This window comes from Nothoprocta perdicaria, unplaced genomic scaffold (genome assembly GCF_003342845.1).
Source record: "Nothoprocta perdicaria isolate Ctin4 unplaced genomic scaffold, notPer1 scaffold_6, whole genome shotgun sequence".
NCBI classification, from domain to species: Eukaryota; Metazoa; Chordata; class Aves; order Tinamiformes; family Tinamidae; genus Nothoprocta; species Nothoprocta perdicaria.
In genome coordinates, this window is record NW_020455865.1 from 9,514,673 (window position 1) to 9,542,194 (window position 27,522).

At 55.9% G+C, this 27,522-nt stretch overlaps 3 protein-coding genes across 3 annotated transcripts; 2 read left to right on the plus strand and 1 right to left on the minus strand.

Moving 5' to 3' along the window:
* Positions 1 to 261: 261 nt before the first annotated feature.
* Positions 262 to 3,034, minus strand: LOC112955883 (Sjoegren syndrome nuclear autoantigen 1 homolog). Its single transcript, XM_026049342.1, has 3 exons — positions 2,989 to 3,034; positions 2,700 to 2,899; positions 262 to 481 (listed from the first exon to the last, which is right to left on the minus strand). Exons 2-3 carry the CDS (start codon positions 2,895 to 2,897, stop codon positions 359 to 361), a joined length of 321 nt encoding a protein of 106 aa, XP_025905127.1. The 5' UTR covers positions 2,898 to 2,899; positions 2,989 to 3,034; the 3' UTR covers positions 262 to 358.
* Positions 3,035 to 3,135: 101 nt separating this feature from the next.
* Positions 3,136 to 13,234, plus strand: ANAPC2 (anaphase promoting complex subunit 2). The gene is made up of 13 exons (XM_026049495.1): positions 3,136 to 3,219; positions 4,209 to 4,831; positions 5,344 to 5,476; positions 6,717 to 6,891; positions 7,029 to 7,148; positions 7,658 to 7,775; positions 7,860 to 8,041; positions 8,189 to 8,330; positions 9,051 to 9,126; positions 9,711 to 9,914; positions 10,735 to 10,864; positions 11,586 to 11,821; positions 12,738 to 13,234. The coding sequence occupies exons 1-13, from the start codon at positions 3,136 to 3,138 to the stop codon at positions 12,948 to 12,950; spliced, it is 2,436 nt and encodes an 811-aa protein (XP_025905280.1). The 3' UTR covers positions 12,951 to 13,234.
* An 11,101-nt stretch (positions 13,235 to 24,335) lies between these two features.
* On the plus strand, positions 24,336 to 27,126 carry TOR4A (torsin family 4 member A). The gene has a single exon (XM_026049578.1). It carries the CDS (start codon positions 24,365 to 24,367, stop codon positions 25,967 to 25,969), a length of 1,605 nt encoding a protein of 534 aa, XP_025905363.1. The 5' UTR covers positions 24,336 to 24,364; the 3' UTR covers positions 25,970 to 27,126.
* The last annotated feature ends 396 nt before the right edge of the window (positions 27,127 to 27,522 follow it).

Consider the following 27,522-nt stretch of genomic DNA (forward strand, 5'->3'; position numbering starts at 1 on the left):
CACCCGTCCCAGCTCTGGGCTCTAGGCCCTGTGGGCAGCAGCTGAACGCTCAGCTGGTCCTTGGCAAGGCTGGTTCTTGGCAAGGCGAGCTGAACGCTGCCCTGGGGTAAGACATTCACTGCTAAGCCCCCTCCCTGGATCTGCTTCAGCAGCACTGCGCTCCACACTTTGCAGGACGCCTATCCTGGGATCTAGCACCTTAGTCTAGAGGATGAGCTTTAGCAGATCTGTTAGTGGCAAAGAGCAGCTGAAAGCAAAATGTGTTTCTGCAAGACAAAACCTTTTATTAAGTGTGGCACCTTTGCACTAGAACAGCAGCTGCCCAGGCCAACAGGTCTTTCCAGGTTGAAGAGAAAGTTTAGGAATGCTTTTGACCATCTGCTTGTTTCTCTTTTGAAGTGCTTTTCGGCTCAGTGGCTTTACTGCTATTCCCCGTTTCTCCCTTCAGGACACTTAGCAATGTCTGAGAACTCTCCAGAATCTGGGAAAGAAGAAAAGAGCTAATTTTTACATAACCAAGGCATTTCTCTTGTGAGTTCTCTTTGAAAGCAATTCATCTACCTTGGAGCATGAGGGATTCTCCAGCACTTGGAATATTTAATTCTTCATGGCACGTCATCCTATCTCAATGCAAGAATATTGGTGAAAGAATTTCTCTGATTCAAGCCCATATTCAGAATACTAAATACCATAGACATTTTAAGTCTCTTGGAACATGAGGCAGAGTCTGGATTGAACTTTAGGGTTTGTTATTGTTGTCATCGTCTTTTTTTATTATTATTTTATTTAAGAGATTTTGATAGTCTTTAGATCATATTTGTATTATCCTCAGCTGATCTGACTCCAGATTTCTTTCACATATTTCAGGGCTCTTGCTGCAAGAGTAACTCCACTCCATAATGACCTAAAGTCAGACTAAATGTTTCTTCTTTTGTTTAATTTCTTCTATTTGTAGCTTATGTTATATGTAATCTAACACTCCCTTTTGCTACAAATACAGCTAAAATAGCTCTGAAGATTTTGCTGCTTCTCCATCTCCCTGTTTTCTGGTTTTAATGTGGTGGACAACTCTAACAAACCTGGTGGTTGCTGCGGTCTCAAAGATCATTAATTTATATTCCTACGACCTTGTGGAATCTCTAAGTGGTCAGGGAGGAGAGCTGAAGCCAAGCCCCGCAGGCGCAGGCACGGGAGGACTCCGTGGTGGCCCTGCAAGGCAGTCGGTGCCAGCTTGTCCGTGGGAGAAGGCCATGCTGAGGGGAACGGAGTCCTGGAGCATGGGGAAAGGCCCGAAAAGTGGTGACAGAGAAGAGATCTAAGTCCAGAGGGAAGGAACTTTGTTACTTGTTTCCGTTCACAGGACATTTTCACTTCCTCTCCTAACCACCTTGGGTTTTCTTTTTTTTTTAAATCTACTGTGACTTTGTCTTTTAATTTCAATAAACATAAATTCACTTGTAGGATAGGAGGGTGTGACTTGTATCTCAGGGAAGTGTTCTTTAAAAATACACGCTGTTATTCATGTAAGTGTATGACAGAAATGGTAAGCTTTTTTTTTTTTCTTTTTTTTTTAATGGGAATTTGCTGTCTTTCATCTCAAACCATCATTTATTGAAGCTGGCAAAGGAAGCAGCTCCAGCTTTATCTAAACAATGATCATCGCTGGAAAGGCTGCCTGGACTTTGGAAAAATGCACATGTGGTGCTTGCAGTAGTTACTTGTAGGGACAACAACTCACACACAGAGTTTGAAAAACAAATCGGAAAAGAATCTCGGAATGGTTGAGGTTGGATGGGACCCCTAGAGCTCAGCTAGTCAACCCTCTCACCCTGCTCCAGCAGGGACAGCCAGAGCACGGGGCACCCGGTTGCATCCGGGCAGGTTTGGAAGATCTTCAGAGAAGGAGCCTCCACAGCCTCCCTGGGCAGCCTGTGCCAGCGCTCAGGCACCTCCACAGTGAAGTTCTTCCTCACATGGAGGTGGAACTGCCTGGGTTTCAGTTTGTCCCCACTGCCCCTTGTCCTGTCATTGGCCACCACTGAGAAGAGTTTGCCTCTCTCCTCCCTACATTCACCCCTCACGTATTTGTACATATTGATCAGGTCCCCTCTCAGTCTTCTCCAGGCTGAACATGCCCAGCTCACTCAGTCTTTCCTCATGAGAGCGATGCTCCAGTCCCATTAACATCTTTGTTGGCCTCCGCTAGACCCTCTCTAGCAGCTCCACATCCCTCTTGCCCTGGGGAGCCCAGAGCTGCCCCCAATGCTCCAGGTTTGGCCTCCCCAGAGCTGAGCAGAGGGGCAGGATCCTCTCCCTTGACCTGCTGGCAACGTCCTCCCAATGCAGCCAGGAGCCCATTGGCCTCCTTGGCCACGAGGGCTCTGCTGCCTCATGGTTAACTTGGTGTCAACCAGGACTCCCGGGTCCCTCTCTGCAGAGCTGCTCTCCAGCAGGTCACCGCTTACCTGTGCCGGTGCCTGGGGTTGTTCCTGCCCGTGGACAGGACCCTGCCCTCGTCCTTGGTGTAAAGAAGGATTTGGGCAGTGAGCAAGGGCGGAAAGGATCACCTTGAGCCAGAACTGCTCATGGTTACCAACTCACAGCCCCAGAGCACCCCCGAGGCCGCCCGTGTCACGGGGTCGGTGTTACCCGAGCGAGGTGGGTTGCGCGGGGACAGGAGGGCAGCCGGGCGGCCCTACCTTGCCGTAGGCCGCCTCGGTCTCGGCGATGGTGCGGTCGAAGTCGTTGCGCGCGGCCACCTTGCGGGCCAGGCTCTCGTTGGCGCGCGCCAGCCGCTCGGTGAGCGCCCAGATCTGGCCCTGCAGCCGCCCGCGCTCCTCCTCCTCGCCCTGGATGAGCCGCGCCAGCTCGTCGCGCCGCCCGCGCAGCTCCTCCATCCCTGCGGCGGCGGCGGGCGCTCAGCGCGGCCCGGCCCGGCCCGGCCCGGCCCGGCCCGGCCCCCCGCCGCCGCCGCCCGGCCCCGCTCACCAGCGCCCAGCTCCTTCACGAGCCCCTCGAGCGCGGCCTCCGGCCGGCTCATGGCCGCCCGCCCGGCCGCCCCCAACGGCGCCACCGCCCGCTCTGCTCCGCTCCGCTCCGCTCCGCCCCGCTCCGCCCCTTCCTGCCGCGCGGCCCATGGAGCCGCCGGCGGGCGCGGGGCTCTCGGCCGCCTGGCACGCGCTCAGCACGGCGCTGGTGCCGCCCGCCGCGCTGGGGCTGGTGAGTGCGGCCGCTCCGCGCGCGCCCTGCCCGCAGTGCCGCCGCCGAGGGGCCGCCTGCCCGCGCGGCCCGGGGAGCCCGGCGGGGCGGGCCGGGGCTCTGGCTCCCGCCGCGAGGACGCGCCGGGGCCCCGCTCGCCCTGGGATGGCGCTGTGCGGTGCAGGATGCCGAGGGGACCGGCAGGGATGGGCCGTGCCGGCCGGGACGGGCCGCGGCGAGCAGCGCCCCAGGACCCCGCGGCCCCAGTTCAGCGGCGCGAGGGATCCAGGGGTCCCTGCAGCCCCAGTTCAGGGAGCTGTGGTGGGAGCAGGCAGGTCCCCGTCACTCTCCCTCCTGTGCCCGCCCGTCCTGGGTATGGATCAGCGGGGACCGGCGGCCGGTGAAGCTGCGTGGGCTGCTGCTGCTGGCCAGGGAAACGCCTGGAACCGCCCAAGGGGACGACACGGGTGGGATTTGCCTGCAGGGTGGCTCGTGTTTGTCCCATGGCCTCCTGCCCGCTGTCCGGGCCGGCGTCCGTGGTGCTGGGGGGCCCCCCCAGCAGGAGGAGCGGGGTGGACGTGCTGCTCCTCCGTCCCCACTGAGGCTCTGCTCCCGGCGCGCTCCTCGTGGAGAAGGGGACTGTTTGGCCCCGGAGTCCCCCGTCTCTCAGCGAGCACGGCCTGCGGTGGCACATGGCGCTGCCATCAACACAGCAGGGCCTTTTCCTGCCAGCATGGCCCGACCCAAGCAGCTCGTGTTGCGGTGGCAGGTACTGGCGGGGATGGCGTTGCTGGCTTGGCACCTGTGAGATGGCCGCTTGCTTTCATCAGTGGGTCGAGTGTCCTGCAGGTCACCACAGAGAAGCAGTATCTACTGGTTGCAGTTTAACATCAGAGACCGTCTGTGCTTGCTCCTTGGTGTCTGTGCTTGCTCCTTGGTGTCCGCGCAGCGTCTCCTGCCCCAACTGCTCTTTGACGAGTCCTTATGTGTGTTTAACTTGTTATTTCTAGGCCGTGTCCAGATCTGATCCTGTGGGGCAGCTGAAGGACGGCGACCTACGGGCAGCACTTGAGGTGCTGCGTAGCTATGACCTGCACACCATCGTGGAAGAATGGTTCATGGAAGTGCTGCAGACAGACCTGCAGGCAAACATAGGCCCCGAGTTTTGGAACTGCATTCAGCAATATGAAAATACAGCCGAGGAGCAGCAGTGCTCCTTGCTTCTTCTGGATGCGTTTTGTCTTCTCAAGCGCCGCCTGGACCCCTACCTGAACAGCCTGGAACTTCTGGAGAGATGGACCAAAGCAGGCCTGCTCCTGGGCACAGGCGCTCAAATGCTGCAAGAGAAGGTCTACACCATGTTCAAAGCCATTCTTTTCTTCTCCACAACACAGTCCTTCCAGCAAATGATCCAGCAGTTCTATAGCCGCACTTTCAGGATATACATGCGGCAGTGGAAGAAGGGAGAGGACGTAATGAACGAGTGTGAGAGCAGCATGAGCGAAAACGAGCAAGAAAGTGATACAGAAGAGGGTGGAGGAGAGAGCCCCTTGTGCGCCGGCTGCAGCAGCAAGAGAGAGGAGTGCTGGTGCCCCAAAGCCATGGAGCAGTTCCAGCAGCTCAACGACATCCTGTGCGTAGGCTACGGGTGATCGTGCTCCAGACAGGGGAGCAACAGCATGTTTTCTTTGTGTCCCAAAGGCACAGGAGCTGTGCGCGAGGTCAGGCTGTATCGTCCGAAAGGGTGATGACTTTCCCACAGAGTATTTGTGCAGAACTAATAAATGGCAGTTGATATTCTCGCATCCAGCAGAAGGAACTGATCCTTTGACAGAAAATTCCTTTTACTGGATGCAAGGAGAACTTGCTTTTGCACTGAGGAATAGCTTCCTCTTGTCTTCTGTCTGCAAAAAGAAGGAGCCTTAGAATAAGTGAAAAAGCTTTTGATGGCTAGAAAGTTCCAATTTCCGAGGGAGGTGGGATAGCAGTAGCACAGTGCTCCTATGCAGGCAGCTAGAGCATTCAAAGAGCCTTGCTTGTATCTGTTTGCCATACACATGGTAAACCATGATACAGGAGTATCATACTAGTTAGGATGGTATCTTCTTTTTTTGATTATACTTTTGCTTCTGTGTGTGTCTGTAGCCGCCGGCTGAACTTGCTGGAGAGAGTGAGCGCCGAGGCCGTCACGACCATCTTGCACAGGATGATAGAGGAGAGGATGGAGCAAAGATGCAGGGGCGAATATGAGCGCTCTTTCCTAAATGAGTTCCAGGAGGTAAGGGGTGCGGGGAGCAAGAGCTCTTCCCTTGGAAATGTGTGGCAAGAGAAGCAGCGGCTCTAGTTGAAAGTAAATTCTGCTCAAAATGCCTGTGTCTGGACAGTGGCTTCCACCATTACTGGCAGAAGACATGGTTAAAACTAGTCTTCTCCTTTAGCATTAAATCAGAATGTTTTCCTTGACCTGTAAGTAATAAGCCATTATGTTTCCCCTGCTTATATCCGTATTACTGGAGGAATTTCTCTTGGGTTTTAAACTGCATGAATGCAATAGTCCCAACTAGCCTATAGAGGGCCCTCCTTCTGTGTAGGTGAACGTGTAATTTGAATTTGTGTTGCTGTTGCCTGTTCTATTTCCAGTTTTTCAGCGTGCCTTTAGAATAGCAAGTGGGGATATGAGGTGATGTTCTGGTACTGCTCTGGCCAGCAGGGTGCATGCAGAATCAGAATCCTGCCTTGCATCTACCCAGCACTTGGTTCTTTGCTGCCAGCTAACACTAAGTTCATGTTGAGTTATTTACCCAGCGTGACCTTAAACAACTTCTCAGGGTTATTGCTTTTCCAGGATACAGTCTCCGTTGTGCCAGCTTGCTCTGCATTCCTTGTTTTTTGGTGCATAACCTTGGGCTGGCCTATTCTGAACAGCAGCACACGCCGCCTGGTTACTGAGCAAACCACACGGCTCCGGATGGTTGTCCTAGTTTCCCTGTTGTTTAAATGTGTTGACATTTTACGACTTGTCTGCAAACAGCAGTGATTTCTCTATTTAATTCCCCTTAAAACTGTGGAAGCCTTTCATTTATTGGACTTTCAGAGTGCTTTCAGATGACCTGTAGATTGTTTGAAGACGTATTAAGGGCACTGGAGCACATGCATTCCACTTGTCTCTAGATGCGAATGTTGTTACAGAAAAAGTGACACCAAAGCTGTGGGTGCATTTCAAAAGATGGAGAAATGCCGTTCTCAGTCACCCTTTATTTTATCATACACCTCTGCCTATTCAGGTAAAGGTCCAGGTGTTCTCTAGTTCTAACTTAGTGTCTTAACTTCTCCTCTGAGGCTTTTTCCTGGCTGTAGGGCGGACCTGGGAACACTTGGATCCCAGCTGGAGGTGGGACTCTTGGCTGGGGCTCCTTTCAGCTTGCTGTAATTGCTGCCTGCGGATGGGTACGTTGGGACATGGTTGTGCCTCCGGGTGGAGCGTTCACCGTCCCCGTTTTGTTTCTCTCCTCCTGTAGTGGATCGAGAAGGTGATTGGCTGGCTCAGCAGAGTTTTCTTGCAAGACAGTCCCTCGGCTCGCTGCACTCCAGAGGCTAACAGCACCCTGAAGCGCTGGAGGTGCCATGTCCAAAGATTCTTCTACCGCATCTACGCCAGCATGCGCATTGAAGAGCTTTTCAGCATTATTCGGGGTAGGAGGGACCCCTTCTGTGTTTATTCGCTCTTGGCTTGAACTGTAGATCTGTCTCCACCTACCATTGTGCCCCTTTGTCTCCTCTTGCCTCCTCGTGGAGCTTGGCGCTGTTTCTAATCCCTGCTTGGTCTGTAGATTTTCCAGAATCAAAACCTGCAGTGGAGGACCTCAAGTTCTGCCTGGAGAGGACTAATCAGAGGCAGCAGCTGCTCAGCTCCCTAAAAAGTGCTCTGGAAATGCGACTTCTGCATCCTGGTGGGTTTTACATCTCTGTGTATTTCACACATGACTGGGCTTAAGGAGCCTAGGCCTGAGTGAGGATCTGCTGGCAACCCACACCTTATTTCTCGTGCAGTGAAGACAGTTGGGTTCTGTGCATCTCATGCTGTCATGTTGAAATGTGCATGGGCAGTAGTAGCTAATTATATCCCAGCCCTGTATTACCTCCTTTCTGCAGTACAGTGAGGAACTGAGCTAGAGTTTAGCTTTGGTTCAGGTGGGTAAAGATTCTTCTGTGGTGTGAGATCTAAGCTGCTGATGCTCAGTCTGGGCCGAGCTGGTTTATGGTAGTCTTTGAGCCTGTGTTTGTGGTTGCAGTTTGTTTCTCAATCAAATGTAATATCTGCCTCTGCCTAGGGCGGTATGACTGTAAAGCCTTTGTCTTCAGCCCCTTAGATCTAACAGAGCAGCGAACTGCTCTGTTCCTGCATTCACGCTGTGAGTGTGTGCTCAGGGACTCTGACACCTCTGCCCCTCTGTTGTAGGAGTCAACACGTCTGACATCATTACCCTCTATATCTCGGCCATCAAGGCCTTGCGGGAGCTTGATCCCTCCATGGTCATCCTGGAGGTCGCCTGTGAGCCCATCAGGAAGTATCTGAGGTAAGAGGCTTGCAGGACAGTCTCTTTCCATCCCTTTCCTCTCCCCTTCACTTGCCTTGCTCTGCTGACCTTGCCTTTTGACAGGACTCGGGAAGACACCGTGCGGCAAATCGTGGCTGGTCTCACGGGGGATGCGGAGGGCTCTGGTGATCTTGCAAATGAGCTCTCAAAAGCTGACCCAGTGACCCTAGAGAACGGTCAGGAGAGCGATGATGACATCGCAGATCCAGAGGACTGGGTTCCTGACCCTGTTGATGCCGACCCAGGTTAGATGCTGAAACTAAAACTCCTGTCAGCTCGCTGCCCCTTTTTCTCCGTAATCCTGAGCAGCCTCTCTGCTAGTCCTTCAGAGCAGAGCTGGGCTGGGGCAGCACTTTGTTAATCTCACACTGTTTCCTTCTTTATTTCCCTAGGGAAATCAAGTTCCAAGCGTCGGTCCTCAGACATCATCAGTCTGCTGGTGAGCATCTATGGAAGCAAGGACCTGTTCATCAATGAATACCGCACGCTTCTTGCTGACCGGCTGCTACATCAGTTCAACTACAGTGCTGAGAGGTGAGGGTTGGGTACACCCTCACCCAGGGCTTTCCAGGTAGAGCCTAATAAAAGCATGCTACAGATTCAGTCCTACAAAAAGCTGTTTCTGGCATCAGAAATATCTTTAGCCATCTTCTCTGTGGTTTTAGTTATGTACGTGCGCTCATCTCTTGACTGACATCTCCCTGCTCAGTCCTGCCCTTGACCCTAGTAGGGCAGCAGGTTGGAGACTGAGGGCACCGATACCCTCCGAGCTCCATCCCATCTCTCCTGGTGCTTCTGACGTACAGGGGCTGCTTAGGATCAGCATATCAGATCAAGATAGAACAGATGAAGCATCGGGGGCCAGTTATGTGTCTTGATTCAACAGCTGTAATAGTTTCCTGTCTCTGAAATGCAGTTGGCGGAAGCTACGTCCTGAGATTGATGAACGGTCTCAAATGAATGGCTTCCTAAATGCAGGAATTGTACAGTGTTGTCGAGAGCGGTGGTTTGAGAGTCAGATGCTAAATGAGAGAGATGCAAAGGCTTCAAAAAGACCCTGGCCTGCCTAGGAAGTGTATGTTCATCACATAGGTGCTGGGAGGATCCCTCTTTAGATAGTATGCCCTGCAGGGCTTTTGATCCTGAGAGGACCCTTGAGCCAGGCACTGGGGTTTTTTTGCCTTATTGAGAGAGGTGGAAGTCAAGCTAGCCTGTCTGAGGGACCAGTGCCTGATCCTTTCTTTCTTGTTTCAGGGAAATCCGCAATGTGGAGCTGCTGAAGCTGCGATTTGGTGAAGCCCAAATGCACTATTGTGAAGTCATGTTAAAAGTAACTTTCCATTATTCAGATCTTGGTTGTTTGGACGCCTGAATCAGTGGGGAAGGAGAAGCGTCCTAAAGGGGAGACCTAGAAAGGGCCTTTAAAGAGAAGGCTCCCAGGATCCCAGCATGGGGCTTTTGTGACAGGCAGAAGATTCAAAATCGTGTCTGTTCTAGATGCTCTGTGTCTCGGTTATTTACTCAGGGATGGGTGCTCTGGTGCTGTTGCCTCTCTTGCCAGGACACCATTCAGCAGTAGAAGAACTTCCCGGGGTGGGAGTCTGGGATTTGATTCCCTTGGGGCACTGTGAGAGAAAGTCATCAGTCTGGAGAGACTCCAGTGCAGGCTAGTGTTAAAGCCATAAGCCCTTACCCACCTTCCCACTGGTATTTCCAACTATGTAGCAGCCCATTCCCTCGTGTTCTTGGTGACTATGTTCTTGGTGGCTAGAGGACATGGATGATGATAACCTTTCCAAAGTCTCCATCATCTTTTGTAGAAATGTTAGGCACCCTGTTTAAGCTCCTTCTTTACTAAGGTTCAGTATTCTTCTCGAAGAGAAAGAGCCTGTTCAGCTCCTCTGCCTCTTCCAGGATATGGCTGACTCTCGACGCATTAATGCCAACATTCGTGATGAAGAAGAAAAGCTCCCAGAGGAGGAGAGGCCGCCCTTCAGCCTCGTTGCTGTTATCCTCTCAAGTGAGTTCTGGCCACCACTGAAGGAGGAGAAGCTAGAGCTCCCAGAGCAAATCAAGGAAGCTATGGAAGCCTATTCCAAGAAGTATGAGAAACTAAAGGTGAGGCAGCCTTAAACCCTCCTTAAAACAGGTTCTTGCTGTTCAAACTCAACCATATCACATGTTTTTGCATGGCCTTTACAAAGTTTCCTTTAGCTTCCTTTACTGTTCTAACTGTTAATATGGCTGTGTGAAGGGCCAAAGCCCTTCAGCCCTGAAACAGGGTTAGAAGCAGCACTAGCTTTGCTATCGCTGAAAGGAGGATTTACTTCTTTATGGGGTGCCTGCCCAGCAATATTGATAGTTTTTGAAAATACACCAGTGTTTATTGTGGCTGGTGAGATGGATGCGAGTTATCCATGATCCAGTGATGTGCCCAGCACTCCACCAGGTGGAAATGTTGTGTACTGTGTATATATGTAAGTTCTTTGCAACTAATCTAAATACAATCTAGTGTCCCATACTGTTGTTCATCCCCCTTGCATTCTGACCCCACTTCGGGCTTGTTTTTTGCACATGCTTTCTTGAATTTCTTGCTCTACATCAGGTGTACACTGCCCAGCCTGATGGCATGTGTCTAGATCTTGTCTCTTCTGCTGTAGCCCTGTGCCAGGTATGGATGCCACCTGAGGGTTTCTGCCTGCAGGAAACTAGTTAGAAGTGTTACACAGCAGCCCAAGAATGCCATGGTCTCTTGGGATGTTGTTGTTGAAATTCCTGGCAGTTGACACCATCCTCAACCTGCAAGAGAGTGGTACTGTCCTCATGAGAGCAGCTTCTGTCTGCCACAGATGAACGCAGTGAAAGATGTGCAGAAATGCAGAACTTAACCATTCCTGTTGGAGGATCTGCTGTGAGTAGCTGTTCTCTGCTTTTGCAGGCCATGAGGACCCTGAACTGGAAGTACCACCTGGGCTTGGTGAACTTGGACGTGGAGCTGGCGGATCGCACCCTCTCCCTGTCCGTGTCTCCTGTGCACGCTGCCATCATCCTGCACTTCCAGACCAAGAGTGAGTGACGTGGCAGAGACCCAGCGTGTCCCCTGCGTTCACATGATTCCTGTGGGTGGGTAGGAAAACCCTGTTGCTCAGGTGGCTGTAGGCCTGGAGAGTCCTGGCAAGGGCAGCAAGACCTAGTTCATAGACTTGGATTTATCACAGAAGTTGGCCGGGTGTCCAGCTCTCCTAGGAGACTGTGCCCAGAAGGGCACAACTGAGCACCCAGGCCGGTGACCCAGTGAAGTCTTTTGTGCAGCCATTGTGTGTAGCTGCTTGCTCATGACAGTGGATCACCTGCCTTCACCATCCTTTTCCCTGGTGGCCACCAATGGAACTAGAGGAAACAGCCACAAACTGAAGCACCAAAAGTTCCCCAGGAACTTAAGGAAAAATGTCTTGACAAATGTCTTGACAGTGGGAGTGCCGGAGCCCTGGAACAGGCTACCAGGAGAGGTTGTGGAGTCTCCTTCTCTGGAGATCTTCCCAACCCGCTTGGACGCAGCCTGTGCCCCGTGCTCTGGGGGACCCTGAGTGTGCAGGGGGTTGAACTAGATGATCTCTGAGGCCCCTTCCAACCGTAAGGGTTCTGTGATTCTATGATTATTAAAACCTGACGTAGCGTCAGGGAGAGCTGCTGTCCTGAATGTTTCCCTTGGGACACTTGACAGCTGGGGTATAGGGTCGCAGCCTTTACCGAGCGCCGTCCTCACTGCACTGTCTGTGGTCTCTGCAGGTACGTGGACACTGACCGAGCTGAGTGACGTGCTCAAGGTGCCAGTGACATCGCTGAAGCGCAAGATGACACTGTGGCTGCAGCAGGGGGTCCTGCGTGAGGATCCCCAGGGCACCTTCACTGTGATTGAGGAGGAGCAGAAGGACCAGCTGGAGAAGGTGGTTCTCATAGACAGTGATGAGGAGGGGGACTCTGCCATGGCATCGCAGGCTGACCAGAAGGAGGAAGAGCTGCAGGTACTTGTCTGGGTGCTTGTGAAAGCAGCACGCCAGCCAGGTCTGGTGGCTTTGGTTGGAGGGAAGCGGGGATAGATTTCTGGCCAGCCTATGATTGTTTCAGCCTTAAAATCCTGGTCAAATGGTTTTAGGATGAATGATAAATGTGATCTTATTTATTTATTTATTTTAACACTAGAAAAGGAGCAAAACTCTCAAGGGAGTTTGATTCATTGAGAAAGTAAACGTGGTGGTGCTATGAGCCAGCTAGTTAGGGGGCTAACTTGAAATTTAGAAGAAACCACTTTTGGATGCCCTGGTCTTCTTATTCAGGTGGTGGATTTGATGTGCACTGCACACTGCAGTGAATAAGGCCACCTTGAGAGGTTTTTCAAGTTGAATTTCTCTCAATTAATGGTCACAGGGGCAGATACTGGAAGACTTTCCAGAGAAGTGTCCAGCTGCTGAGCCGGGCAGCCATTCGGCCAGCTGTGAACACTGTTGTTCAATGAAATAAGAGAAAGTATGAGACTTGAATTTGTATTTAAAAATAACCATAACTAAGTTGGGTTCATTCAAACAACTTTTTTGAGGAATGGACAGCCAAAAAAGCTTACTGGATCCTGACAGCAGGACCTTTGTCTTCTCTGCCTGTGGTTCCTCGACACTTCAATTGCGTTTCCTCCTCTGGTGTCGTGTTGTGTGGCTGGAGCTGATGTGAAACACGTAGGTGTTCTACCTGAGTGTGTCCACGTCCTGCTTCCTAGGATATTTGATACTGATCACAAACGCTTCTTGTGTGAAGGCCAGGCTTTCATAGCCGAGAGCAGAACCTACTGCCCACCACAGTTGTGTTACACCTGGGATACAGGAGATTAAAGCTCCTCCCTTCTTTCTGTGTTGAGGTTGACTGTGATTTACTGTTGCTCCTTTGCAGTTGTTTTGGACGTACATCCAAGCAATGCTGACCAACCTTGAGAGCCTGTCCTTGGAGAGGATTCACAGCATGCTGAAGATGTTTGTGATGACAGGCCCGGTGGTTACAGAAATTGATATACAAGAGCTGCAGGGCTTCCTCCAGAAAAAAGTGCGGGACCAGCAGCTCATCTACTCGGGAGGTGTCTATCGTCTGCCCAAGAACTGCAGCTAGGCTCAGATGTCCCTGCTTTGCCCTGCCCATTCGCCTCTCCCGTGCCTGCGTGCAGCTCCTCAGTGCCACCCAGCTCTCTGCATCCTGCTGGGCAATTTTTATTTTTACAGGGGTTTGCGGTGCTGCCCTTCCACACTGAGCCTCCTTCTTCATATGGTCATCAGCAGCCTGAGCCTTGCACCCCAAAGAATTCCTGGGACTGGGCCTACTCCCCAGAGGGCTTTTTCTCCCATACGTGAGTGTCTGAGCCCCCTCCACTGGTTAATTAAAAGCAGCAGTTGTCTTTTTCAGATGATTCCGGCTTCTTCCTTTTCTCTCAGGAGAGCTGTCCTGGCATCAGCCTCCCCGAGCTGAAAGGGCAGGCAGGAGCTGCCAGTCTGCTGGGCCCTGTCTCCCTGCCGTTGGGCCCCTGCAGTCTGCCAGGCAGCTTTGGGAAGGGGACGGGATATTGGCTGCCTCTGCTGTCTGTGTCTCCTTGTGTGGCTAACGCAGCTCCTTGCAGCTGGCCGTGATGGCTAAGACCCTGCGCAAACACGAGCACTCTCCGTGCTATCTGTCTCCTTTGGTGCGCGGAGGCGGGAGGCTCTGGGGTCTGCAAGCCATTGTGCAGGGCTCTGGGGATGCGTGGGATGATTTTATTGTGGGATGGAGAATGCTTTAGATGAGTGGAATGCAGGAGTCCTTCGGGGCCAGCTGTTTAGTCCTGGGGAGTGGGAAAGTGCATTAGCCCGGTGCTGGCTGGACTCTGTTGGCACGGCCCGAGCCGTGCCTGTCTGCGGGCGCTCTCGAGCGCACGTCGTGCCTCAGGCAGCCCCGTGAGGTGAGTCCTGGGCTGCTGTTCCAACATCGCGCCTGTAACCTGGACCCAAGAGCACGCAGTGAGTATCAGAAGGATTCAGCCTGCCCCTAACAGCATTCAGAGTTCCTTGATCCCCTTTCCAGCTGGGTTTTGCTTATCCCGTCAGAAGGAATATGCTGGGAAAAATCTGTTTTTTTCTTAAAGTTTTGCTTCCTACGAAGCAGAGAATAAGTTCCCCTGGCCCCAGAAGTCTTTCCCTCCGCTCCTGAATCTTTTAGCCCAGACAATAAGGAGGCAATTGGAATTCAGATACTGAAAGGCCAGATTTAAAGCAGTGGAATGGTCTGTAGCGCTGGCGTTGTTGCTCTGGACCTAGGAGCATGGGAGGTTGTGGAACATGTAAACCAACCTCTATTTAATGTTCAGTCTTGTTATTTTTTTAATACTTAAAGAAAATGTCCCCACCCAGGTGGGTTTTCCCTCTTAGAGTAGAGAAAGCGTGTCCCAGACGCTGCCCTTAGGCTTTTAGGGCAGAGTAGAGTGGTAAGTTTGGGCAATTTGAGGTTAACGTTCGGAGATCTAGAGACATCATGGAGGGCTGTCCCTGCCCTCGCTTTTCTGTAAATGGGCCCATACCCTGCCAGCCCAGTGCTGGTGTCTGCCAGCCCAGTGCTGGTGTCTGCCAGCCCAGCGCTGGTGTCTGCCAGCCCTGGGGCATGTGCTGCAGCTGGCCCTGCTCCCTGGTTAATGCCTAAGTCCTTCCCATCTGCCCCCCTTGCCAGGGAGGAGAGGGGAAAGTCTCTGCCAGCCGCCAGCTTTGTGGCAGGGCTGGTGGCAGCTGGGGGCTGTCCCCAGCCGCAGCATCCAGGGAGCAGGAACTGGGAGCCTTTGGCTCCTTGTAGCGCCCGGGAAGGGAAACATCTCGAGTGCTCAATCTGGTTTAATGCATGTGGAAGGTTAAAGTGGAGGCAAAGGGCAGTGTGGCACCCCTGCGAGCTGGCGCGGGCAGCGGGATGTGGGGCTGAGCAGTGCAGCCCGCGGTGCGCATGTGAGTGTGGCGCAGGGCAGGGGGGCTGCAGGTGGGTGGCAGCGGCGCCGAGCCCAGTACAGCATCGTGCCGCAGCCGCACGAGGACCGGGCGCTGAGTGTCTCTGCTCCTGCGAGCTCCGGGCAGCCCCTTGGCCTCACACGCGGGATGGGGCTCGGTGGGGCAGGATGGGGCCTGGTGGACGGGATGAGTTTGAGCCTGTGCCGCTCCCGGCCGGGCCTGGCTCGGTCCCTCAGGGATGCGGCACTTGCTTGGCAGTCGCGCAGTGTGGTGCCACAGCCCACGCGCAGGGTGCCTGGCCGGGCCCCAGTGCAGCCTCCAGCCTCCGCCTCCTTCCCATGCGCCCGGGCAGGGAGCAAAGGACTTCACCCACACTGCCCGTCCCCACGCGCTGCAGTGGGGAGGCCACCAACCCCGCTGGGAGCCCATGGGGCCTCGGGGGTCCACGGCACCGATGCCCAAAGCTGCTTGCTGTGTTTAATAATCCATCAGTGCTGGAGGTTTTGCCTCCTCCCAGGCCTCGCTGGGCTCTATTGTTTCCCTTCCTGCAATTCAGGCAGCTTTCTCCCAGCCTGGCTCCCACGGTGAAAAGGTTGTTGCTGCAGGCGCCTGTTCATGGGTTTGAAGGCTGCTGCACCCCTCCCAGCAGCTTCCCTTCCACAGGCGACCTGGGTGTCTTGGACACCTCTGCGTGGTGCAGGGCCAGTCCCCTCTGCTTTGCTCTCTCCTCCGGCCTGTTCCTGTGGCCCAGGGCCCGTCGGGATGAGGGCGACATCGGGGGCTGCGGTACGGAGCGTGGTTGGGGACGGGCTGGAGGGGGATGTGAGCCGCGCTCGGCAGCCCACAGTGAGCGCCCCATGGACCAGCAGGGCGCCCTGACACTCGCCAGGCTGCTGGCAGTGCGGGGAGAGCCCAGCAAGCGCGAGCAGCCGGGGGCATCGCCCGCAGGATGGCCCGCGCGCAGGACAGGCGCATCCCGCAGCGCTCTGCGCAGCAGGTTGCTGGTGGCTCCCTTCCGCGCTCTTCCCACGTTTGGGGTCCATCCTTGGAGTGGACGTTCCCCTCGAAGCCTGAAGAGCATCTGGAAAGGAGCTGCCCGGCTCCCACGGTGGCTCCAGGCCGGCCGCGCCGAGCGTGGGGCGCTGGCGCCGCGGGGCTCCCTCCGCGCTGAGGCCATTTCAAAGCGCTGCAATAGGAAAACTCGCAGCGCAATAAGTTCTACAGCTCTCGTGGCATGTCTGAGTCTTTAAAGTTAATTGGAACAAGCTGGAAACGAAGCATTTCAAAGAGAACTGAGGAGGATGGAGAAAGGCCTCCTGGTGCTTGCCTGCAAGAGCTGGCCCAAAAGACGTAGCCTGAAAAGCTGCATTTTGAACCACACACGAAGCTGCAGGTAGGTTATGTCTGCAAAGAGCTTCCCCTTTTGGGGAAATAAATTGTACAGACGGAAAACATGTTGAAAATCCCTCTACCCCTTGGGCATTTGGAAGTGGCTTTAGCTTTACTGTCGCGTTTGCAAAAGTCCTGGTTGCCACGCTGGAGCTTGTCTCTGCGAGTGCTCACTTACACATGGACTTATTAGGCTGGTTTTGACAGGGAGGGGAGGAATGGCTGAGGCCACTTGCCCTGTCTGAAGTCACAGACTCCAAAAAATTCTTTTTTCCCTCTGTGTAAAAAGCAGTTTTAGCCCCCAAACCTTTTGGGTATAGAGAAAGATGTGGAATCAGCCCCGGAGCATTGTTCTTTGCTTCCCAGGAAGCATTTCTTGCGTGTTGGCTGCTAGAGCCAAGGTTTTTTTTTTTCTTTATTATTTTAAATACTGATATCCCCAAAAGAGGGGGAAAAAGTACTGAATTTGCATTCAAGAGCTTTGATGCATTTGGGTGAGCTGGAGTTTGGCTTGTCTCAGCGAAGAGCATTTCATGGCATTTACCTTGGGCTATTTTTAAGCTGTTTAGATGGACCTCGCAAAACCAAACAGGATGTATTTTCCTGAAAAAAGGGGCGTTCCTTTGCCCACGTATAAACTGTTTGGTTTATTTGGGACGTGTTAAGGCAGGACTGCTTACAGAGGTTGGAAAGGGTGGCGAACAGCTGTGGTGAGACAGGGCCGAGCGCCCCGGTGGGATGAGGCGCTGGGAAGAGCTCCCTGTCCCGCGCTCGCCCGTTGCGTCCCGCCGGTGGCACCAGCGGGACGCAACGGGCGAGCGCGGGACAGGGAGCTCTTCTCCCAAATCCTTTAGGCCTGCGCTAGGGTTTTACCCCAAGCGGCCCCAGTTTGTGTCTGTTGCTGGAGCTCGGAGTTTGGGGTAGGATAGACAAGGGCTGGTGCTGCTCCCCGCTTGTGAAAGGTCCCCCTTTCACGGCACTGAGGTGGCAGAAGGAATTTGGTGCAGATAAATGTGAAATGGTTTGTGTGTAAGCTGGGGAAGGCCCCCAGCTCGGGGCGGCCTTCAGCTGGCAGATATATTATTCTCCATACATTCATGTATGGAATTCTCATTCTTCCCCTCATGGCGGGGTGGGAGACGGGCCTTGGGACTGGCTGGCTCCTTGGTGGGAGCCACTGTGGCTGCCCTTGTGTTTCCCTTTCCTTCATGTGAGCAGTATTTCTTGCCCTCAGCTTTGTGTTTTAGGATAACCTCAGGCGGGCTTCGGCCGTTCCATTTGCAGGACGGTCGCTTCTGACCTCCTCTCCAAGTGTGTGACCGGTTTGGCCTTCCCTAATTTGCTTTTAGCAGATTTCCCCCTTTGCTCCAAGTTCCTCTTCCCAAAGTGCCGCCGCTGCTGTCGGCGGCTCCCATGGTGCTGCCCGGCCCTGGGCACAGGCAGGTGTCCACGCTCAGAAAGGCCACGTGTCCCAAAGCAGAGGAAAATGTGGAACTGGCTGAGGGCACACGTGCCTGCGACGGGGAGCTCCCCGCTTGGGAGCCACTTGTTGCTGCAACCAACACCGCTAGATACCAAGAGCTGGTACCAAAATGCCCCCAAATCCACTCGGGGTCACTGTCCCCCCCTTCCCACTGCACCACCTCTCCCCTTGTCCCTAACTTCCTGCTGGTCTCCTGTGGATTTTGCAATCCCTCCCTTCTCCACGTTAGCCTGGGCCGAGCAGCGCTGGGAGCCCCTGCAGAGCAGAGCTGGAGGCTCGCGGGGTGCGCGTCCAGGCTGGGCCGCACGGCCACCCTGCGTGCCGGCCCTGTTTGCGCAGGATTTGCATTCCCGGCCGGCCCAGCCCTGCAGGAAGGGCCGCGGCAGCCGCCTTATCGGCTCCGGCCGCGCAGCCCCGGCAGGCGCCGCTTCCTCCGCGCCGGGGCTGCGAGCGGAGCCGCGCGGTGGGACGCGGCCGGCGGCGGCGGGAGGCGAGGACCGGGGCTGGCCGCCCTCGCGGACGTGCTGAGGTGAGATTGGGACGGGGCAGGGGGAAGGCCGCGGTTTCGGAGGCCGGACAGCAGAGAGGCCATCGCCCAGCCCTGAGTGGCGCCGCCGGCCGCTGCCGTGGCTCCCGGCGCGTGCCGCCTGCGGCCCCGCTGCCTCCCTCTGTCCCCCGTCACGGAGGCGGTGGCAGGAGCCCCGTGGCCGGCACCGCTGCGCCCGCACTTTGCCCTTGCCCAGCTCCCCCAGCTGCCACCACCCAGCGCAGAGGCTCCCCTTTGCAGGGCACCTTTACGTGCCACTGATGCCCTGTTTGGTGACTCCCCGTTTCCGTACACTCCCGGCATCCCCGCTCTCGAGCCTTGCCGACTCTGGCCAGGCCTGCCCTTTCCCCTCGCTCCGCATGGGCTGGTTGGGCCGTCTCCTATTTTCTCTTGGCCGGTGTCTTATCTGACACAGCGGTTGCCAACAGCCTCCAGGCAGCGCCTGTCATCATCTCCCTCCTCAAACTGCTTCTTTGGGTGTCTTTGGGAGGTGGGTTATGGCTCATTTTTTCCTGCTCCCAAGCCTTTGGGTGCCCTCTCACTCCATGGCACCCGCCCGGTTCTGCCCATGGCGCTGGGGGCCTCGAGTCGCTCGGCACGGCGGCAGCCCCTGTCCCTCCACGAGGCACAGGGATTCCCACTCCCACAAGCATTTGCCAGGCAAATTCCCTGCTGGCCGCAGCATCGGCCCTCGGGCGGCCGCGCCGGGCCCCACGCAGCCCTGGCCTCCATCCCTTCCATTCCCCATGGGTTTCCTGATGCATTCTGCTGTGGGAACGGGTCTTGTGGAGGGCAGCGTGAGAGGCGTTCTGGGTGCTCTGCTAAAGCCTCTCGCCCAGGTCTCAGGCTGCAGGTCTCCGTGAGGCAGCGCAAGGCTGCGCTCCGGCTCCCTGCCCGCTGTTTGTGTGTTCCCTGTGGGATACAGGGAAATAAGAGGCACCTCAGGCCCTGCAGGGACGGGGGGCCGGGCAGTGTGGCCGGCAGCACGCGGGCTTCCTTTGCTGCAAACGATGCCCAGCTGGGCGCAGCGGGGCTGGCAGCCTGGACAGACAGTGTGGAGGGGACGTAGAGAGGAGGTGCCAGTGTTAACACCCATGCTGCGACACCAGCGGGCTGTAGCCCCCTCCCCTATTGCTCTCCCTCCACACGACTTGTGGAGCAGCGGGTTTGGAGGGCAACGTTGCTCGCGGGGTGGCGCGTGACAATCCGCCGTGTTTTGAGGCTGCTTCGACATCCATAGCGCTGCACCGTGTCACCACCTCGAGCGCCCGGCGCCCGTGCCAGGCTCCGGGGTGGCCCTCCCGTTGGAAAGGGGGGGACACATTTGTCCGCAGGCTCTAAGGGAGCTCTCCAGCGGTGCCTCCCGCTGCCGTGGCACTTGTGCAACGCTCGGCGGTGGCCACCGCGCGCCCAGCGGGGCGGTCCGGGCGCGCGGGGGGGCTGGGGCCAGGCCCCACGCGCCGGCCGCGGCAGAAGGAAGCGTGGCCACCGGCCCCTCCTCCCTGCCGCTTCCTCTCGGCTTTTATACAAACGCGAGCGCGGCCGGGCGCGGGGCGGCTGCATCGGACCTGCCGCCAGCTGAGGAGGAGGAGGCGCCGCTGGCCCGGCCCGGCTCCGCTCTGGGGAGACGCTGATGGTAACTGCGCTCGGCTCCGCGCGCCTGCCCGCCTTGCCAGGCCCTTCGCGGGGCTCGGCCTTGGCCAGAACGCGCCCCGTGCCTGTCCCCAGGCCTCTGTGTGGCCTTCAGCCTCCTCGTGCGTTCCATGGCCCCCTTCCTTGCCCGCGGTAGTGCCCGTCCCTGCTGCTCGCTCCCTTCGCTTTCCGTCCTCGCTGCGTGTCTTGGGGGCCTCGTGGAAAATCTCTTGTTGAAAGCAGGTGGCTGCTTTGGTCGGTGATTGGGAAGCAAGCTTTCCCGGGACGTGTGGGCTGTGGAGCGGCCTTTGCGACCCTCGTGGCGCTGGGCTTTGGGCGCGGGGAGACGCCTGCGCACCCCAAACTCCCCCGGGGGAAACAGCAGCCAAACGTGCAGCCACTTTGGAGAAGCAGTGCCGGCTGCGAGCTGGGGAGCCCCTGCCCCGCGCGGATTTGGGCTGCCTGGCGCGGAACAGGGCCAGCGATGCCCCGGGCGCTGCCGCGTGCCCGCAGGTGCTGCGGCCTCGCTGGGGCTCGGGGCGCTATCGGGCTGTCGCAGGATGCGGCGCTTGCACGTGCTGCCGCTGCAATAGTTTGGATCTACTTCCTGCAGCTGGAGAAGGGGCTCGGTGTCGCTTTTCCCCCTAGAGATGCTCCGGTTTAGTGCACAGTTTGGCGTTTTCAAGTGTCTCCTTTTTCCAATGCTTTTGCTAACTGCCTTTTTCCCCTTGCGAGGCTCTAACATTCCCCAGGCTGCGGTTCCCTCCTGTCGGATGCCGTCCTGGGCAAGCGTGTTGATTGGCAGCGAAGGGGAGGCCGGTGTCGCACGGGCCCCGCCGGGCGCCTCGACAGCCGGGGCCACCTGGGAGGGCGCTCGCTTGGGCGCCGGGCTCTGCTCGCCCCGATGGCGCCTCCCGGGGCGGTTCTGGTCCCCGCAGCTGGCGGGACTTGCCCTTGGCGCGGGACCCGCTTTGAGTAGATGCGTGCTCACGGCTCGGGTCCGTGGACGTGCAATACAGCTCGCTCAAAGGCGGGTTTGGAGGCTGGAGGCCATACAAAGCCAGCCTGTGTGTGGAGCCTGTACGCAGGCTCTCTGGTGCTTCTCGCCGCCCGCGCCACGCTGCTCCGCGGTCGGTGGCCCTCGGCCCGCCCCGTCACCTGGCCACGGGAGCCACACCATGTGGGGCCCATGTCCCAGTTGCCTCTTCGTGCCCGGGCAGATGTGGGTGGCTCCGTCTGCCTCCATAGGGCCGTTTGTTGTGGAAACTGTTTTGGCAGGAGCCGGGTGACACATAAATGCAAATGCTGAGAGGAAACTTAAAGGAGGAAATCTGAATGCTCTCGCAGGACCATTTTCAAGAGCCAAGTGCAAGTTTTCCTTTGGTGTGTTTAAACTGCTCCCAGAGAAGTGACTAATGATGTTTACAAGAGCACTTGTGAAGCCGAGGACTGAATTTCCACTGCTCCTCCGTGCTGCGTTCCCCGGCAGCCGTTGCTGTGCGGAGCCCGCAGCTCGGCGGCTGCCGCTGCCCCTCGAGTCCGCGGTACGTGGCCGTGGCGCTGTGCGGGCAGCGTGCGAGCCCGGGCTGCTCTTGCAAAATAGCCCCCGTCCTGAGTAAATACTGCCAGGCTTCAGGCACTGACTCACAGCAGTAATAGGATTATTAAATGCATGACTGGACATATTTATTTACCTGTTGCTGGAGACGGGATTAGGTCCCTCCCCGCAGCCTCCCCTCTCCTTGGCTCGGAGGGATGGGTGTCCCGCTCCGGCAGCCCCAGCAGGGCTGGGGTGCTTCCCAGCCGACAAGAACTCGGGCCGCTCCGTTTCCCTTGTGTGGAGCCCGGGCTCCTGTCCCGGCCGCAGTCGGGGACAGGGACATGGGGAGCACAGGCAGCACCCAGCGGCTTCCTGTGTGCAGGCAGCAGCAGCTGCGCAGTGCGTTAAGTTGCACAACTGCCTCTGCAGGGAAGTATTTGCGCCCGCTCCTTCTTTCCTGCCAGCCACAACCCCGTGCCATAAAATCCCGTAACTTCCCCCGACGTTTCCTCAGGCCTGTCTGAACCGGTGTTGTTTTTGGCCTGAGAAAGGTTAACCGGGGGTTTCAGGAGAAGCCGCATGCTCTGCTGCGGATGTCGAGCCGGTCCCCAGGCCAAACGCAGCGCTCCCTCCGCGCGGGGCCGACAGCCGCGGCCCCAGGGGATCATCCAGGGATTGGCCGGGAGTCCGGCCTGAGCTTTCGGGAATGGCCCCTGGCTGGTCGCCCCCATGTGCGGTGCAGAGTGCACATGAGGCAAAACTGGTGCGATGGGTACGAGGCAAGTGGGAGCCCACTGTGCATGGGGGTCCCGCACCGGCCTCCCCGGTGGCAGCCTTTGTCCCGCCTGCCCCGCGCCCTCTCCAGGGCTGCTTGCGGGATCTCATCCATCCAGTTCGGCTCTGGGCACAGCCAAATCCTGCGCTGCGCTCCCTGGCCCTGCTCGCGGGGCCGGCGGCAGCAGGGAGCCCTTGGCCCCAGTGAGTTTCCAGGCGGGCAGATGGGCGCCCATGGGCGCTGGGCTCGACGTGCCCGAGTGTTGTGCGGCTCTGAGGCTCGGGAAGCGCCCAGGCGGAGCGAGGAGGTGGCCGGCGGCTTCTCCCCGTGCCTGTGACCCTATGTGCATTTCCACCAGGCACCCTGGGGTGCTGGGCGCTCATGGACGCGCTCGTGAGTCAGGCCCCGCTGTGGGAAGCCAAACCCTCGCCCGAGCACGAAATCTAGTGCCGGGCATGGCTGCCGCTTCCTGCCGTGCCGGGCGCGGTACCAGAAACCCTTCCGGGAGCTCCTCCTCGGCAGCGGCTCTGGGGACGCTGGGCTCGCTTTGCGGGTGCCGGAGGAGGGCGGCTCTGACGGCACAGCCTGCCCGGGTGCTGCTCGCGGCCGGGCAGCGTCACTGCCGTTAACCACCGCTTGCGTCAGTGCTCGCCGTCCGGAGGCGGCGGGAATGCCCTGCCGCGGGGACATGGTGCCGCCTGCGCGCCCAGCCGGGCGCAGAGCTGTCACACAGCCACGCGCCGCGTCCCCTTGGGGCTGATCCCGGCCTGCATGCGCGCTGTGTCCCATGGCACTTCCCTGCCAGGTCCATCCCTTCCCCGCTGGAGTGGCCCCTCTCCTCTCCTTGCTCCCAGCCCTGCGCTTGCCCGTCCCCTTTCCTCACAGCTGGTCCCCTGTGCCCGGCCTTTCCTCTGTGGCCCCGGGGCCTCGCTCCGGCCGCACGGGAAGCAGACAGAGCCGGGAAGACCTTTGGTGCTGCAGGTACCGGGGCATCTTGTGCGGGCAGGCCGTGTCCTGGAAGCAGCGAGTCCCTCCGCAGCACTTCTGTGCCCGTGTCCCCAGCCCGCTGCTCTTAGCGCCATAGGACGAGGGTGCTGGGGGCTGCTTGCGTTTGGTCTGCTGCTGATGGTCTGGCTCTGGACCTGGCTCTGGATGGTCTCTCTCTCTGATGGAGAGACAAATGCTCAATCCTGGCTCAGCACTTAGGATTTTGTACATTTGTTGCATCTTCCTGTGCTGAAGGCTCCGGTTGCCGAGTTGCTCTGTGCCCAGTGGCCAGTGCTCAGCCCCGGGCCTGCAGTGCCGTTTCTAGTTCTGCTTTCACCTTCCTCATACGAGGCCTGCGAACTGCACACGCAAGTCAATATTTGGATAAATGCGGCGTTTATGTAGTGGCAGGCTACTGTTTTACGTTTCATTTTCGGTTCTGTTCGAGTCGCTCCCGCCGCAGGTTTAGCTCGTTGGCAGCTGCGTGGGGCCCAGCTGCCTCTGCTCGCGCGTCTGCCTGCCTCCTGCCTGGGCCAGGGCCGCTTTGAGCCCTCGCTCTGCGTGCAAAGCCAGGCCTGTCTTCTCTCCTAGGCACCGCTTTGTTTATTCACAGCAGGTTTCACCTGGCACTGTGTTGCCCGGCCCCTCCTGCGTTTGTTCACGCTCTGCCCTCGCCCTTCCTGGCCCCAGGAGCTTCGCATGGACACAAGGCGCCTCCTGTGGCAGCCCGGCCCGGCTCCTTGCTGACCTGCTCGCCCGGGTGTCTTTGTGGTGCCGGGGCTCCAGGGTGCTCCTCCGCTGCGCGTCTCCTGCGTGTGTCCGGAGCGAGTCGGCCAAGTTCAGGGTTTGAAACCTGTAGCACCTGTGATGGGAGCCGGGATCTCAGTTACACCCGTTTACCCCTTGCCGCTCCCAGGAACTCTTGTCTGCTTAAAATACCTTTTAAAAAGTTAGCTTCGCTCTGAAGGTCTCTGCCACCCTGCCTCCGGTGACGGCTCTGGATAATCCTTCTGCCTATAGGAGTGATGGGGGACCTTTCCAATTTGGCTGCAGAATTGTTTCAGCCTTTTGTGGCTGAAGGTTGAGTAGACTAGTCCTTATACTCTCTGATCAGCGACTTGCTGATCTAACAAGGGGTTTATCTCACGTTTTCTTTTGTTGTTTGTTTGTTTTCAGAGAGAAGAGAATGTGAACGGGCTCTAAGAAGAAACACGATGGATGGAGAGCTGCCCTGTGCTGAGGTGGATGGAGAACTGCCCCCTGGCCCTGAGGATGCAGGAGGGGAGGTGGCCTGTGCCACGAGCCACGAGCAAGGAGAGGTGGCCTGTGCCATGAGTCACGCGGAAGGGGAGGCGCCCAGTGTGGCGAGCAAGGAGGAAGGAGAGGTGCCCTGTGCCAAACATGGTCCTGAAGGAGAGCTGCCCCACGCCGGGAGTGACGCAAAGGAAAAGGCACCTTGTCCTGAGAGCGACAGGGAAGGAGAGACACCCAGTACTGAGAGCGATACTGAAGGGGAGACGCCCAGTGCTGAGAGTGATGCCAAAGAAGAGGCACCTCGCGCAGACACTCTTAGTGCTCTGAAGAAAATCTCCTCCATTTCTTCTCCCTTGCGGGCAATCATCCGCATTCGGCGACAAATCCGGAAGCAAAAGAAAAGCCGTCTGCGTTTAGAGCTCCCCAGGGAAAAGTCTTCAGAGCTGGTGCAAACAAGGCTGCTTCAAAGGCAGGTTTCCATGAACCGAACCAGCCTGTATGGCTCTTCCACGTCCTTCTTTAATCAGAGCAGCTTTGAAAATTCACGGTACTTCACCTTTGATACGTCTGCGGACCATTATGCTATGAGTAAATGCAGGCGGAAGAAGAAACGTAGGAAGTCTAGAATAGTCCTGTATCCGGATAAAACAAAAAGGTATCTTCCAACAGAGGAGAAGAGCAATGCAAAACGCTGCCTTCTGCTGCTTATTGTCATTATCTTCTTCCAGATTCTAAATGCTATTGAGAACTTGGACGATAACCTCCAAAAATATGACCTAGATGGTTTGGAGAAAACGATGCACCGGGAAGTATTTGGACAAAATGCTGCTGTAGAAAGTATTATGGAATTGCTGAAAGACTATCTGGCTACCCACATACACAACAAGCCTCTGATTATCTCTCTAAACGGTCCGGGAGGAGTTGGGAAGAGCCACGTTGGCTGGCTGTTGGCCAAACATTTTCGTTCTGTCATGGACAATGACTTTGTGCTTCAGTACTTTGTGATGCATCACTGTCCAAGTGGGGTAAGTGAACTTACTTGCCAAATAGATTTGTCTGAGAAGATCTCTGACATGGTTACGAGAGCTGAGATAGAAGAGAAGATCCCACTATTTATTCTGGATGAGGTTGAACTCATGTCTCCGGTCCTGCTGGATACTCTCAGCCGATTCTTCGAACCCAATCAAACCAATGAGTTCCTCAATGCCATCTACATTTTAATAAGCAACATAGGGGGTAATGAAATAACAAAGTTTGTTATCCAGAATGCGTCCACTGAGCTTCTGCATCAGCAAAGGGGAGTTGAAGAACTGCTGAAGATCATCCAGCCTTTACTGATCCAAGCCCACCCGCTTTGGAAGTCTGCGGACATTGTCCCGTTTGTTCTTCTAGAGAAGAGTCACGTCATAAATTGCTTTCTAGAGGAGATGAGGAGGGAAGGGCTGTATCCTGACCAGAACCATATTGAAAATTTAGCCAGTCAGCTCAGTTACTACACTACGGGGGACAAGCAGTACTCCACAACGGGCTGCAAGCAGGTTGTGGCCAAAGTCAATTTACTCTAGTGGTTTATTGCAGAGAGTAAATCCAGCTCTCGGGATTAGCAGAATTCTTAGAGACGAGTACATGATAGCAGACTGTGGCCGTGGTTGGGCCAGTTCTAGTTCCGTCCCAGTGCACGCTCTGTTGGAGGAGCGTTGGAGGTGATGAGACAGCAGCCCTGACTCCAGCGGGTGAGCTCTCTTCTCTTCCAGATGCATCACTCATTCCTAATGCTCTGTGAATGAGGCTTGGTCAGGGAAGTCCAAGCAACCTCCCTTCATTTGGGGTTATTTTGTCTGTTCCTTACATACTTGTTTGGAATATTTGCTATGGAAGATCAGTGGGATGAAAACAGATACTGTAGGATAATATAAATAGAAGGAGGAAGTAGTAACAGGTTTGGGTTTACTGTCTCTGTAGTACACAGAGCCTTGTACAATTCCTTCCGGAGCCTCACTTTACAAACTCCTTTACTTATGATCATCCTGGCTGGTCTTGTGCAAAGTGGGTGGCTCTGCAGAGCAGAGGCAATGCTGACAGCCCAGGGGACAGCGGGGAGCCTGGGAACTATCTGTGGCTTTTTTTGTCACGCAGTCAGTGCTCTGCATCCTCCGGTTCCTATGTGACCACAGTCTTGTGAAACTCTTGTGTGTCCTCGGATTAGTTCCTAAGTTGTAGCTCTTCTGAGCTCATACCTTAGCTCACCTTTGGCACCTCCCGCGAGATTCCTGCTGCGCAGGTGGGTTTGGGCTTGCCTGGAGCACTGCTCGGCTGTGCCAGCTCGTGCACAAATAACCGCCAGATTGTTTAGGGTCTGGTGGGGGCAACTTGTCCTAGGAGCTCTTCTGCTTTTTGCTTCTGGGTACACTTCACCACATTCATTATCTAGACAGCCCGAAATAGCAACTAACAGATATCGAGCAATGCACGCTGGAAAAGACGCCTTGGGCTGTCTGTGCCAAGCGCAGCAGGAATCCTGGGCTTATTCCCAGGCCTGTAAGGACAAAAAAGGTTCTTTAGAATCAAAAACCATGTTGCTGAGAAGCACCTTTTGAAAGAGCACGTACCCGTGTTTTGAGCAGTTATTTATGACATTGCTTTTTCAGGTTGGGGTCTTGTGCCTAGATCCCCTTGTACCGTTTGCTGTGAACTGCCATATATGTAATCCCGTGGATGTTTGTGCTGGTTGTTTGATTTGCCTCTTTCCAATAATGAGTTTCCAAAGACTTCTGTCACAAAATCCTGCTTCCAGAACTGTTATCGTGAGGAGTAATTCCTACAAACAAATAAAATCTTTCCAAGTACGTTTCTTCCAGTTGTGGATTTCCTCCTGCGATTCTCAGTTGCAGCACCGCGTCTCAAGGTAGGAGCGAGGCCTAGAGCTTTGCTGTGTGTTTCTGTGAGACTGCATCACTGTGGCATGGGCACGGTGTGAAGGGCAAAGCCCCTTGGCTTGTTCAGCCGCTTCGTGCTCCCCCACCATAAAGACTTCCCTGTGAACTTGCTGGCGGATGTCAGGACGGGAGTTTTCCTTATTTCTCCCTAAGGCCTGTATCTCTGAAAGTAAACATAGCCA